The sequence below is a fragment of the Notamacropus eugenii genome, chromosome 1, assembly GCF_028372415.1.
Source record: "Notamacropus eugenii isolate mMacEug1 chromosome 1, mMacEug1.pri_v2, whole genome shotgun sequence".
In the NCBI taxonomy this organism is placed as follows: domain Eukaryota; kingdom Metazoa; phylum Chordata; class Mammalia; order Diprotodontia; family Macropodidae; genus Notamacropus; species Notamacropus eugenii.
Genome location: NC_092872.1, coordinates 454,872,322 through 454,887,612, shown reverse-complemented (window position 1 = coordinate 454,887,612; position 15,291 = coordinate 454,872,322). Strand labels below are relative to the sequence as shown.

At 39.5% G+C, this 15,291-nt stretch overlaps 1 protein-coding gene across 9 annotated transcripts in view; it reads left to right on the top strand.

The window, feature by feature from the left end:
- Positions 1-15,291, top strand: part of TDRD12 (tudor domain containing 12) — an 84,279-nt gene that overhangs the window by 12,249 nt on the left and 56,739 nt on the right. For 2 of the 9 annotated variants that reach the window (XM_072632065.1, XM_072632066.1), the window contains exons 1-5: positions 4,524-4,737; positions 5,964-6,026; positions 10,910-11,071; positions 11,730-11,866; positions 13,076-13,195. In XM_072632065.1, coding sequence (XP_072488166.1) covers positions 6,003-6,026; positions 10,910-11,071; positions 11,730-11,866; positions 13,076-13,195 — 443 coding nt within the window. In that variant the 5' untranslated portion in view covers positions 4,524-4,737; positions 5,964-6,002. Of the gene's footprint in view, positions 1-1,545; positions 1,675-4,523; positions 4,738-4,775; positions 4,862-5,963; positions 6,027-10,909; positions 11,072-11,729; positions 11,867-13,075; positions 13,196-15,291 lie in introns of those variants that run through there. The other 7 variants (XM_072632068.1, XM_072632067.1, XM_072632064.1 and 4 more) reach the window with 6 other exon arrangements.

Below are 15,291 nucleotides of genomic sequence, written 5' to 3'. Positions count from 1 at the left end.
TGAAGAGTAAGGAATTCCTCAGGCTTGATATACCCTGCTGACCAGGGTGTGCCATGGTGGTAAACACAGAGGGGAGCAACAAGAGGAAGCTGTGCCCACCTGAACCAATATTCTGTCCTTGATGAATATCCTTTCAGTGCTACTAAGTGGACTTTCTTTAGTCAAATATTATATGGTCTACAAGGATCTCATTTCATTCCGTCTCAAGCCTCAGCCTAAATCTGTATAAGACCTAGCTTACAATAGTGTTTGTATTATTTTTTTCCAATATGATAAAAGCTTTTTTGCAGGGACTTTCATTTTTTTGTCTTTGTAGCTAGAGAGAGCACTTACTGCTATGTACTTAATAAATTTTTTATTGTTTTAATGAGTGAATGAAAGGTTATGAAGCAAAGAAGACCTTAGACATTCAAAGAAAAGCAGTTTCAACCCTTTGTGTACAGAAATCTATTGTATTCTTCACAGCACAAATAAAATATTTGTTGAATAAATTAATGCATTGATTATTGATCAAATTTTGGTAAACTGATTTATACTTTTAACAACAACAATAGTAATAGGTAGCATTTATATAGCTCTTTAAGGTTTGCAAAGGATTTTACAAATGTTATCTCATTTTTATACCTTTGAGTAGAAATGCCAAATCTCACTGTCCTCAGAACTCCTGGAATTAACAGATTAAGTTATAATTTAACAGATTAAAATATAATTAGTAAATGTTTAACAAAATAAATAAAAGTACAATACAACATAATGTTAATTTGTGGTTTTCCAAGATAACCTGTGGCCTGCAGGAATCCTTTTCTAATTTGAGTTTGACACTTCTGCCTTAGAAGGTTTCCTCTGCAATGTTTATTCTTTGGAGCCGTTGGAGAACTGTGATTCACAGTTATATGGTATCACTGGGAGAACATTAAGATCACAAAGATGGCTTTTACTGCAAAGAGAGTTTTGAATCAGCAAAAACGTTGGGCAGTTAGTTTCCCAAGGGTGGTCCAGCCTACTTTTTCCTCTCATTCAATTTTAGATCCACACCTATTAGCTCATGGATCTATCAAAGTACTGATGAGGTAGGTACTTACAAGGAAACTTGAAATGAATCCTTTTGTAAAGCAACATATATTTTTGTAATGTAAATCAGTATTCTTCAATTTGTTCCATAAATTTTCTTAGTTATTGCAAAGATCTCCAAATTGGTTTTAAATTTAAATTTCTCACCTCTCCAACCCACCCTCTCCAAATGCTGCCAAAGTAAACTTCCTAAGGCAGAGATCTGTGTTATTGCCCTATTTAAAATGTTCAGTGGCCTACCATTGCCTCTGGTGTAAAATACAAACTCTTTGACCTAACATTTAAGGACCTCCATAGTCTGGCAGCCTTCCTTCAAAAACCTTCAGAAACTACCCCACAAGTGGGATCTGGGGGAGGGATTGGGGAGGAGGCTGCTATAAAGAATGAGCCACCACCTCCAAAATTCAGTGCCTGTGGACTTTTGGCTCTATTTCTCACATGACCCTCTAATCTTTTCAGAGGCTGTCCCCCATGCCTGAAATGTTCCTCCTCCTCTCCTTTGCCTCTTGGCTTTTCTGGCTTCCTTCAAGACTCTGCCAGTCCCACCTTCTGCAGGAGGTCTTCCCTCTGAGACCACCTTCCTGTTTCCATGGTTCTTATCTGGTAAGCATAGTCATTTGCATATTCTCTCCCTCCCATTGTCTCCTTTCGGACTGAGGGCTGTTTTTTGCCTTTCTTTGTATATCCCCTGGACTCACCTAGTTAAGTATACCATGTTTGTTGGCTGATTGGCTTCAGAAGTTTCTCTTTGTGTTGCCCGCTGCTCTACTCCTCATTTAAAATATGTTCTAGTTTCCATTGATTTAGCCTACCCTGCTTCAGTTTTGTTCAACTCCTCCAGCACTACACGATTTTACCCTCTTGTTCTAATTCTTTTGAATGTTCCCTTCCCCTCCTCTTGACTAAAATGCCTTTTTTGATGCCATGTAATATATAACTCATGTAATATTGCTATAATTATCAGAATTTGGGTCATTTACAGGATTGTATACCCCATCATGTCACGGGATCAAGGCTTTGCTGAAGTTTGAATTTGCTCCACAACCAAGCACAAGACTGAACACAGTAGACGTTTAATGAATATTAGATGAACAAATGAATGAGTCAGTTGAATATGAACCCCTCCTCAAACCATTCTGAACCCCCAAGACCTGAGAAAGGCCTAAAACCTGGATTGGTCAATCAGGAGAGAGACATTTTAGTCCACTCTGAGCTTAACCTATCATAATGTTTTTGTGCTCCAGCATAAAAGACATGTTTGGCTTTGGTCTCCGAGCGAAGCCAAAATGTTCCTTCCTATGTCATCAACTGCAAGGCCAGATGAAGCTGATCAGGAGCGTTCTTCTGTTTATGACTATCAAGGGCAGGGCACCTTGAACTGGACACTGTTGGGAACAATGGGACTTTTCTTGGTATTCTATAGACACATGTTATGTTATATTATATCATGTTAACAATAGAAGAAACACAGGCATCAGGGTCTATAATTTCAATTGATATTTTGACACTTTTCCTATCTGGTTGTATTTGTAACCTATCCAATTAAGAAATTCCTTTCTCATATCATGGAAACTGTAATTTTGGCTGACATAGGCATCGTGAGTGAGGAAGGGAGGGAAAAGTGAAAATCACTCTGAAGATATAAAAAAATCCCCTTTGTCTTTCTGTCCTCCAGTTCTTTTTGCAAAATGTACTCCCAAACATATCTCTGTATGCATTGTCAACCACTTACCAAAGGTTTGGTCTAAAGGAACAAACAGAATCAGTTTCCCCCTTAACAGAAGGTTTGCCCTAGAACAAACAGAATAGGGTCCCCCTTTACCAAAGGTTTGTTCAAGAACAAACAGAATGGGGTTCACCTTACCAAAGGTTTGAACAAGGAACAAACAGAATCTGGCTGTACATGTGCTACAAAGTGCTTATTTATTCTTGCTAAGCCAGAGAATCATGCATGATAGAGTCGGAAAATAATTCAGAACTCAGGTAAACAAGCAGAAGGAGATCCTTTAAACATTTAGAACAATTCCAACTCAGGATTCCTGTGTCAACCCAAAGTTATAGTCTCCTTGTGTGTTTAACCATAAGAAAGAAATTTCTTAATAGGATAGATTGTAAATACAATAAGAGAATGTCAAGGTGTCAGTTGAAATTATAAATCCAGGATGTCTGTGTTTCTTTTACCACTAACATAGTATAATATAAGAAAAAATAAGAAAAGTCCCATTATTCAAGATAGTGTCTGATTCAAAGTGCCTTGTCCTTGGTAGTCATAAACAGAAGAACGCTCCTGATCAGCTTCATCTGGCCTTATAGTTGCTGACACAGGAAGGGGCAGTTTGGGTTCATATGGAAAGAAAGCAAAGCATGTCCATTATGTCACATGAAAAGCATTATTGTAGGTTAAGCTCAGAGTGGCTAAAATGTCTTTGTCCTAACTGGCCAGTCCAGGTTGTAGGCCTTTCTCAGGTGATGGGCCCAAAATGGTTTACAGCATGTTCCCCAAGCTTTGAAAGAAATAAAAGCCCACAATTCATCCTCATCTTGTTCACCTTTCTTAGAAGGAACTCAGTAGTGCTTGACACTTACCTCCTCCACTAGCAGATGAACACTCTGAGGGCTGACACCCTATCTTATGTTTCTGTACTCCACGTACTTTGAAGAGATATATAGATTATTGTTAAAAGTGTAATTCACTATACCAATATTTGATCGCTAATCAATATATTATCCTTGACCCCAGACTTTTCCATCTGATGAGGCCCTCGCTCCTCCTCTCCCCTTTTACTCAGCCCCACCTAATTTACTGATTCCTCTACTTTGGGGAGCAGTGGAAAAAGTGCTGGACCTGGAGCCAGGACACTGTCCCCAGACGCTTCTTAGCTGTGTGACCCTTGGCAACTCCCTTACGCTCTGTTTGCTTCAGTTTTCTCAACTCTAAGATGGGGATAGTGGTAGCACCTGTCTCACAAGGTTGTGGTGAGGATCTTTGCCTGGACCGTGCCAGGTGATTAGGAAAAGGTTATTGACTGACCGAAATGAGACATTAAAAGAAAGCACTTAGCACAGTGCTTGGCACACGGGGCAGACACCAGATAAATGCTTATCTCTTTTCCCTTCTACTCCTTTGCAGGCTCTCTCCCTTGCCCTGCATCTCCTCCCTCACTAGCTCTTTCACGGGCCCCGCCCTTTCCCTTTAACAACTCCAGACCCTTCCAGGCCCCGCCCCTTCACTCATCGCTCCCCTTCCAGGCCCCGCCCCTTCACTCGTCTCTCCCCGTCCAGGCCCCGCCCCTTCACGCATCGCTCCCCTTCCAGGCCCCGCCCCTTCACTCCTCTCTCCCCTTCCAGGCCCCGCCCCTTCACTAGTCTCTCCCCTTCCAGGTGCAGCCCCTTCAGGACCCCGGGCAGGGTCAGGCCCCTCCCCCGCCCCCGCGGCCCCGCCCGCCCCGCGGCCTCCCGCTGCGCCGGTGTGGGTGGTCCGGCCTCAGTCCGCCGACTCCTGACCGTTGGGGTCTGGGGGGAGCTTTGGACGCCCGTTGCCGTGGGCGGGGGAGGGTCGTTGGGAGGTGGCGGTTTTTAGAACTGTCCACGTGGGGCTTGGAGCTGGGAGGCCGGGCTGGTACCGAGCCCGTTGCTTGTCTGGAGCTCGGGTGGCCGTGGGTTGAGGCAAGTTTGCTACTTCTGTGGGGATGAGTCTGGGCAAGGCCCGGGACTGAGATCCTCGGGGGGCTCCACGGACCCTGGGACCGCCCCGAGGCCTGCGTCGTGGAGGCGGGGCAGGCCAGGGAAGGTACAGGGGGCGGGGTCTTGGGGGGCTGGCTTCGGGGGGCCGAAGTCCGGGGTTGCAGTGGTGTGCTGAGCCACGCTGCGGGGAGGCAGGGCGCCGAGCTCCCTGGGCCGGGGCTGCACTGACGGATCCCAGGGGCGCAGCCGCTGGCCTCTCCGGGAGGAAGAGGGAGAGACCCTTCAGGGGGGTTTTGTTAGGCCATTGGGCGGGGAGTGGACTCCCGAGAGGCAGCCGGGGCTGCTTTGGGGAAAGATCGCGCATTGGTGACGGCCGGGGATGCCGCCCCCCCGCGGTGTGTTTGCCACGTGCCTGTGTCGTCTGAAAGTGGCTGCCAAGGGCCGCGGTCCGTGTGTGAGGTGTGAAGTATGGAGGACTACCCCCCCCTTCACACACACACATGCGCACGCGCACACCGTACACCCTTCCCCCTTCGTAATTGATCAACGAGAAAACGGATGGGAAGCTACTTGCAAGGCCTAGAACTGTTACTCTTGTCTTTTAAATTTGAGTAGCCAGCAAAAAAAATGTCACCCGAAAACTAGACTAGCTAAACTGTCCTTAAGTCTTCATTGGAGGTTTTAAAACCCCGTTTATGGTTTTTATCCATTGTTTTATAATTATGTAACACTATAGTATTATATAATATTTATAATTTTATATCTATTATTAATTTTAAAAGGCATAGCCTAGCACTTTGAATTAATGATGTCCTCTAGGACTACAAAGCGTGTTTTGGTTGCGCCCATGAAATACTAAAAGAACCAGGGATGGTCTTCTATTGCCTCCACTTGTTGGTCTTTAAAGGATCCTTTGGGGAATTCTCTGGAAGTCAGAAGATTTATACAACATGGTTAGGATCTGCACAAGTGGATGGAGAATCCACACTTGATGAGATTGGGAGTCTTGGATGGAAATACTTTTTTCTATAAAAGAACATTATCTTTCTGACCAGAGAAGCATATTTGGAAGACAGGGACAGAGGAAGGAGTGCTCTGTAAATGAAGAGAATATGGAAATAGAATTCCTTCAGGTTGAGGAATAAAGATTTGGACTTTAATCCAGGCTCATATTTCTAATCGTTGATAATTTTTTTTTTTTTTGCTAGAGTGAGCTGTGCAGATGAAGAATATTTCACTAGCTGAAAATGATTGAAGTTTTCATACTTAAGGTAACTTTTGAAAACTGATTTAAAAAATTTAAAGTTATAAAATTATAGTCCTTTTGAAACCTACCATTACACATCTGGGTAAAAGTTTTTAGGTGAACTGATTTAGTTTGTCGTTTTAGTTAAGCTAATCCTTGGATAGAGATAATGTCTAAAAAATGTACTGTTTTAAGGCAGAGGTATCAAACAAAGCCCCAGCCCATGCTGTCCAAACCAGATTAAAATTTAATTGAGAAACATTTAGCAAAGAAGTACAATAAAACATAGATAATGTTAATGTGTAGTTTTTCAAAGTCAGTATTGTTGTTTGTCCTTCCTTCTCAGAGAGGATCATGACATCAAGATGATGACATGACTTGCAGTTGACTTTGATTTGAGTGAGGGAGGGCTATGCAAGGTCACCAACATCACTTTCTTCTCCAGAGCCATCTGGGTCTGGTGGCCTGATATTCATAGGATGACTGGACATGGCCCAGGATACAGTGTGAGACCCTGACCCTTTAGGCTATCTCACTTTGAGTGAGATATATCCATTCAATGAGTTGGCTTCTTTAAGTCACTCAAGGGATGGTCCCCTTTAATTAAAAAAAAAAAATCAAACTGGGTGGGAAGGACCCCCAAGGTTCCTGGGTAAAAGAGAAACAATGACTGTTTAGTTAGTACGTTCACTCCATGCTAGGTGGGTGGGGACTTGTCAAGTCTGTGAGCTCCAGAGTCAATTGGGCTTAAGGCTTGATCTTTGAGCAAAAGATATAGCCAGTAAACCCAAAGAAAAAAAAGGCAGCTTTGGGCCATGGAGTGTACCTTCCCCTGGCTAGAACACTATGCTCCACATGTAGAGTTTAGTGCCCCCACTCCTGTTTTTAACATCACTGTTTTATAGAACTACAAGCAATTAAGTCAATTTGTACATGACAGCAACTGTCACACGACCAGATTTAGTGATCCTAGTGTTATTGCTGCTAATAACATAAAAAGGAAAAAGAGGCTTGGAGATTATAACATACATTTAGCTGTGTACAGAGGAAAGAGGGATTTTAAGCTAGCAGACCTAAATTGAAACCCAGCTCTGCCATTTATGTAACCTTTATGATTTTAGACTAGCAGCCTAACCTCTCTGATTTTACTTTTCTCATTTGGAAAATGATAATTGGACCAAAAGACCTGAAAGTCCCTTTCTGTTTAATCTGTGATCAACAATATGCTGCTTCTACTGTCTGCTTCAGAGTAGGTAGCACAGAAGATAGAATACTGGACCTGGACCAGAAGGCCTGAGTTCAAAGCTGGCCTCACATACTTACTATCTGGGTGACTTTGGGCAAGTCATTTAACCTTTGTTGCCTCACTTTCCTCATATGTAAAAGGGATAATAATAATAGCCCCACCTCCAAGGGTTGTTGTGAGGACCAAATAAGATAATAATTGTAAAGTATTTAGCACAGTGCCTGGCTATCGTAAGCTCTATATAAATGTTAGCTATTTCATAATGAGCTTTCCAAAGATTAATAGGTGGGCACCACACAATCTGACTCTCAATTTAGTCTGTGAACTGGTCCAACCATTCTGGTGAGCAGTTTGGAATCACAATTTTAGAAAATGAATAAAATGTCCATACTCCAACCTACAGACCACACTGCTAGGCATACACCCAAATAGGGTCATTATTCCTGGCACTCAAGCAAGTGAAGGTAGCAACTCATTGTTGAAAACATGTAGGAATAGCTTTTCCTTCTTAGGGAATTAACTGCCAGTCTTTAAAGACATAGCTAGGATAAGTGAGGAGTTACCAAGGGGCGTGAAGATGGGAGATTTGCAAGCAGTAAGAGCAGTTTGGCTTAAGAAGCCTTATAAACCCAGTGAAGGAACCAGCCTGCTGCTTCTCCCATCTTCATGGATATATCCTCCTCCATCCAGGAAGATATCCCTGTTAACAAAGAAATTTTTTAAAAAGTAAAGAAAAGGAGGAGAGTAAAGAAGTTCAGCAAAGTTAATCAGCATGTCAGCCAAGGCAGACAGTGTCAACAGAGGTCTGTACCTATATTTTCCCACATTTGTAAAGAAGGAAGTACCTTATTTTCCTTTTTGGTTGGTCTAAACTTGGTCATCATAACTACACACAGTTCAGGTTTAGTTTTTGTTGTGATTCTTCCCAGTGATTTTATTGTAGTTGTATATATTGTTTTCCTGGTTCTATTTATTTCACGTGGCATCAATTCATACGATTTTCTCATATTTCTCATCATTTTTAATATTTATACTTTAACTTTCATTTTTTGAAATTTTGAGTTCCAAATTCTCTTTCTCCCTCCAGCCCCTCTTACACATTGAGAAAGCAAACACTGTGAAATCAGTTAGACATGTGAAGTCATGAAGAACATATTTCCATATTAGCATTATTTCTTATAGAGCAGTAATATTCCTGTACCATACCTTGTTTAGTTAGTCTTTATTTGAAGGGCCTTTGTTTATAATTCCTTGCTACTACAAAAAAAAGTTGTCAGTTGTATTCAATTCTTCATGACCCCAATTGGGGTTTGCTTGGCAAAGATACTGGAATGGTTTGCCATTTCATTCTCCAGCTCATTTTACAGATGAGGAAACTGAGTCAAACAGGATTAAGTGATTTGCCCAGGGTCACACAGTTAGTATAAATGACTGAGGCCAGATTTGAACTCAGGAAGATGGGTCTTCCTGACACCAGGTCCTGTACTCTATCCACTTTGCCACCTAACTGCCCTGATTTTAAATGAGCCCACATTATAATTTAGATTAGGGGAAACAGTTCAATAAAATCTGTTGTTTTTTTTTTTTAATAAAAAACGGATTTATATTTAAAAAAACGTTATAAATGGCATTACACAGGATGCCAGTTTTCCCAAGGGCCATTTGCTGGCAGTGCCTCTAAGTATAAGCATCACTCTAAACTATTTTGGTGTATGCCAGGACTTTGTGGTGTGTGCCAGCAGTAGGATCTGTGGGTTATGAGTATGGATGCTTTCTTCCCTTTTTTAAAAATTAGATTTAGAGCATTTTTTTCACATTAGTCGTTTAATGTTCTCTGGATAAGTGTTGTCCTTATCCTTTTCCCACTGAGAGTTAGTTACCCATTTAGCTTGTATCTGACTCTTTATCAGAGATATTTAATGCTCTTTGTTTTCAACAGCAGCTGTACCCCAGCACACCCCACACTCTCCATGAGAGTTCTCCTTCATAGCAAAAGCAATTAAGTGAGATTAAGATACACAGAGGTCATCATGCCACATTCCACATGTGTCACATTTCACTGGCAAGAAAGAAATGTTTAATCAGTTGTTCTCCAAGAAGGGTTGTCAAACTTGATCCGAGTTCAGTTGGTGGTGCTATTCTCATTTACAATTGTCATTGCCCTTTTGTTCTGATTGTTTTGTCTACATTATGTCCTAGTCTTTTCAAACTGTTCTCTGAATTCCTTATACTCATTGTTTCATTCAGCTCAGTAATATTCTATTACTTTCACACATCACTAGATGTACTATTTTTGATGCTAACGGACAGAGTTTAAGGTCTGTGGAAACTTGATAAAGAGTTGCCAGCTCTGGCACTTTGCCTGGGAGGTGAAGATTCTAGCCATCACAAGAAAGAATAAGGATGAATGGGAAATTTGGATAGTGGCTCTGCTTTTTGCTCTTACTACTTAGCTTCAGTCTTTGGTTTGGACTGTGATGAGCTCCTGGAATATTCAAGTGTCAATTAAAATGCATTTGAAAGCCAAACAGTATATTACTAGGTTGTCAACAACATTGTATCCTTCTAGTAGCTCTTGTGTAATTGGGAGAAGTGGCCTTTAAAATGGATTCTGTGCCTCACATAAAATGGAGCTTGTATTTCCCAGAAACAATGCATTTTGCCAATTTTTTAGTTCATGGCTTGCGTTTATTTTGCTGAAACAGGATTCTGAAAGGCTGGGGTTTTGCTAACGTTGAATATTTCTAAATTTAAAAGCAGCTTCAATAGTTAATCCTATGGATAGGGCTACGTGACTTTGTAAAATTTTTTTTTTTTTTTAATAATCCTATGTATTTGGAAGTGGTGTTAAGGGTGGATAAGCAACGTATTGAGCTTAGGCAGAATCAGTGATTTACACCAGTTGGTGAAGTTGTTTAGATTATGATATCCAAATTGTGGTTTAAGTACCTTATCTTTGTGCGAGAGAAATTGCTTCATAATCACACACTGCGCTCCAGTTTTGTTTGGTTTTGGTTTTGGCTTGTCTTGGTCTTAAAGGAGACTGGTTAAATGTATCTACAGTGCATTGTTAGCCGCTACCATTACCTGGGCCAGTAACATAATCTTTGCAGACAAAGACCAGGAAATTAACCAAAGTCTCATTAGGTTCTTTGATGACTGAACTCTTATGTCATCAGTTAAAATTGTCTGTTCAGAGATTCAGAAGAGGGATATCATGAAATAACAGAAGTATTAAAATACCTCACTGCAGATGTTGATTGCATTAGTGTTTTATATTGTTGGATTGATGCTTCCAAAGGGAGTGGAGAGAAGGTACAGTTCATTTAGGTCATTTATATTTAGCTTTATAATACGCTCATATATATCCTCGTTTACTTTTCTTGTGTTCTTCTCCTGGCTCTAATTTATCCTACTGTTCATTTCATAAGCCTTTTCCCTTAAGAAATGAATAAGATTTAAGATCCCTTAAGAAATGAAAAAAGAGGTCTGTTAGATATTATTTTATAATACATATATGTTATGTGTATGTTGTTATAAGATCTATTAAAAGTAGATTTGTATTTTGAAGCCTTTTTAAAGAAATACATATCATGATAGTGGGATTGTATATATTTTGTGCTTCTTTAAAATCGCTAATTTCTTTTTCTTCATAAAATTAGATTGAAGATCCTGGATGCTTCTGGGTTATTATAAAAGGATGTAATACCTTTTTAGATCATGAAATGGAATACCAAAAGTTAAATATTGAAATGAATACCTTCTATAATAGTGTATATAAAGATGTAGAAAAAGTAAAGCCATTACTCTTGGAAGAAGGACAGGTAAATATTCTTATCAGCATAATTTTGAAATGTGGGTTAAAATGTTTTAAAAAAAAGCTCTGATGATATGAAAGTGGGGAGAAAAGGAATGTGGGGGGGTGGGGAGAGAAAGAACGAGTACCAGAGTTCAGTTCCTGCCCCACTATTTACTAGTTATATGACTTTGATCAAAGCCTTAAATTCACTTAGCTTCAGCCTCTTCATCAATAAAATGGGCATCATTTTTGTGTTGCTGACCTTACAGGGTTGCTTTGAGGTAAGAGATTTGTAAACTGATATACAATGCACTACTAGTCTTTTTGTTACCTTGAAGTTAAGTATAGGCATTGTTTTTTGAAACATTTTTATTTAAAGTGGTAAGATAATGCATTTGCTTTACTCTTCTCTTTCTTCAAAACTTTTCCTAAATTAAGAGGCAACAAGAAGTAGTAGTGGGCAGAGCACTAAACTGGAAGTCAGGAGATCTGGCTTGTATCCTCATTTATGCCACTGATGAAGTTACTTGATAGCCTTGTTAAATTGCAGCTTCCTTATCTGTAAAAATAAGGAGTTTGCATTAAATATTCTCTAGTGCTCCTTTTAATCCTCTAATTCTATGATTCTGTGACTTGTGATGTTAACATACAGCCAAGAAACTTTTATGTGTTTATTTTTGCAGGCTTGTGTGGTTTATTGTCAGGAACTGAAGTGCTGGTGTAGGGCAGTTATTAAATCAATCATGTCCTCTGCAGACCATTATTTGGCAGAATGCTTCCTGGTGGATTTTGCCAAATATATTCCTGTAAAATCAAAAAAGTATGTAGACCTCTTGAGTCTTTCTTTTTTTTTTTAGGAGAAATTTTAAACCTGCAAATCAAAGCATCAGAGTACAAGGTCTTTGGAGAAAAAGTAAAGGAACTGATACTATATAGCCTTGAGAAGGAAAGACTTGCTGGCTCAACTCTATACTCATTGAATGGAGGGAAAAGTAGGCTATAAAAATCAAATGAAGGACACTTACCTTCTCTTACCCATCTTCTCATGGGTTATACTTAAATCAAAACTAGAACCTCGCAGGTCTAAAAAAAAGGCAGATCTTGGAATTGTGCCTATAGGGAGTTTGGCTGTAATAAAGAACCTTCATGTAGGCTTACAGAGGTTCTCTTAGCTCTGAGATTTTTGTGATGGTCTATTTTTCAGCTAGAACCTTGTGTATTTTCTGTTTCATTTTTTTGTTTTGGGGGGAGCTATTTTGTTAACAGGTGTACAAATTTAGATTTTCTTTTAGAGTTTGGTCTTTGACAAACTCTCACATGTACATTTGGTTAGTTTCCAAGCAAAAGAATGATAGATTTAGATTTTGAAGGCACCTCATTTTGGCATCTAATATGAAACTTCCAAACAGCAAGTTATACAAGCTAAGTTATCCAAGAGATAGGTGATCTGCTGTATGTAAGGAGGTTCATTAACTGTGCTATGTAAGTAACAATTGATTCATTCAGATGATTATACTACAACTGCTAAGGGACTCCTTTAGTTGGAAAACAGACTGTCATTAGTTTTAGAAGCATTGAGATTAAAATGTTGAATGTTATGTTATCAGTGCCCCATCCCTCCATCTGTTACACACCAAGTTAGCAAATAGTAATAACTGAGTTACTCATTTGCCAAAATAATTGATGAAAGTTTGTGCTGTGTACTAAAAATCAAATTAAAATGTTTTGTTAATCAATGAACCTTCTCATTTTTAGCTGTACTGGATTGCAGTTTTGTTTTTACTCCCTAAATGTACTTTTGATATTGTGACTCTGAGTTCTTCAACTCTTTGAGATTTAATTTGGCAAAAGGAAGTACTGATTTATTTATGGGTTCCTTATGTAATAGTTAAGGCCCTGAATTAGTCGCATTTGAGAGATGTTTTATTGTTATCACCTTTTCATGCATGAATGACATGTCATCTGTTAAATGTTTACTTTGTACCCTGTATTTATGCAATGAATCTCTGTCTGTTTCACTATTGTTAAGCATTCGAGTTGCGGTAGAAGCTTTCATGCAACTTCCTTATAGAGCAAAAAAGTTTAGACTATACTGCACAAAACCAGTTACATTACATATTGACTTCTGTGAAGATAATGCAGAAATTGTGTAAGTATGGCTCCTTAGAAATATTAAATACTGCGTGAATAGTCACAGTCATTAATCAAATGGATGATATTTAGATTATACCTTTTCATGGGTGTTAAGGTTTGCCAAAACTATATGATGTGTGAATCCTGGATTTCTTTTTTTTAAAAGAATTAATTGTTTTCAGTTTTCAACAATCATTTCCATAAGTCTTAGATTTTCTCCCCCTCCGTACCCTCTCCCTCCCCAAGACAGCATGCAAACTTATATGAGTTCTACACATACATTCTTATTAAATATATTTTCACATTAGTCATGTTGCATAGAAAAAAATTAAAATGAATGGGAGAAACTATGAGAAAAAACAAACCAAAACAAAACATAACACAAGAGAAAATAATCTGCTCCATTCTGTGTTCCGATTCTATAGTTCTTTTTCTGCATGTGGATGGCATTTTGCCTCAAGAGTCCTTTGGGAATGTTTTAGGTCCTTGCATTGCTGTGAAGTACTAGGTCTACCAGAAACAGTCCTTGCACACTGTGGCTGTTGCTGTGTACAATGTTCTCCTGGTTCTGCTCCCTTCACTCTGCATCAGTTTATTTAAGTCCTTCTGGGCCTCTCTGAAGTCTTCCTGTTCATCATTTCTTATAGCACAATAGTATTCCATTGCATTCATATACCACAGCTTGTTCAGGCATTCCCCAGTTGATGGGCATCCCCTCAATTTCCAATTGAACAAATTCTTTTTCCTTTTATAAAAATCTTTCATATTTCATTTGAGCAGAAGTTCCATAAAACTTAGCAGAATGAACCTTCTAGTATACTGTGTAATATTTAATTTGTCCATAACTGAGCTTGTGGTTACCAGAATGTATTCTTGAAGTTATTTCTAGTTACTCTAATTATTATAAAAAAACCTGAAAATTGTAAGACATTTGTAATACAAATAGTTCCTATTCCTGGGCTACTCTCTTACTTCGTTCTTTTCTTTTTGCTTTGCATTCCTCTAACATTGTATTGATTCTTTCTCTCATTTTAACATTTACCCCTTCTTCTTTCCGCTTCCTGTTCAGCAAACATTTATTGAGTCCCATTCACTTGTCGTCTTCTCTCCTTCCTGTGGCTTCTTCTCTGTTCATGATGTTTTCTTTCTCTTTTCTATACTGTTGTGGTTCTCACTTCCATGGACATACCTGCTGTTGGCTTCTGCTTTCCTTTCCAGCCAACTCTCATGGGTTCCACCATCTACTTCTTTAGTCTTTCCTTTCTTTTGTTCTCTGTCTCCTCTATACAAAAAGGTAGGAGATGGGAAAATAGTTTATCCCCTTGTTAATTACAGCCTCGTTTGCATTTTGCCCCTCCGATACTTAAGCTTCACTATCCAGGTTTGCTTCCTGCTGCATCTGTCTTCCGCCCAAAGACATGCTCTCCCTCTCGGCCATCCCTGCCAATCCCTTGCTTTGTTGCAATCGCTGCTTTAGCCCTATTTCCGTATCTGACCCTTCCTGGTTCACTTTCCTCTGACCTTTTGTCTCAAACTCCATATAGCCTTTACCTCTTCATGCCATGTCATCCCTTTATTTTTTGCTATTAAGCTGTTTTCTGATGATACTGTTCTTCTACCTTTGCTGATTTCTGCCTCACATGATTCCTTGGATTATAGTCTCTTACCCCTTAACTCCTTTTTTAGGTAATCTGGTTTTTCCTTTACTTGTCCCTGTCATTGTCAACTTTGCCCTCCTTTCCCTGACACATTATTTCCTGCCAATCTCTACTTCTTGCCCTTTCTACCGTTTTCTTGCTCCTTAATGCTCCAGATTATCTTCTTTCCCTGTTCAATTGTGTCACAATTTCATCTACTCTCTGGCCTCTTCTCTCTCTTGGACACTTTGTCTCGTCTCAAATTTACCTTTTCATTCTCGTTTACTTGCTTTGGGAGTTGTTTCAGCATTTCTTCCAGCTCAGCTCATAAACACAGAATATCATCCAGTTCATTATTCTTTCCTTGACAGTGACATTTTAGAGCAGAAAGTGATAGTTGTCCTCTAATCATCATTATAGGGTAAGAATGTAGCCTGAACCTACTTTATTTTCCCTTAGGAAGCCTTTTGAGTTT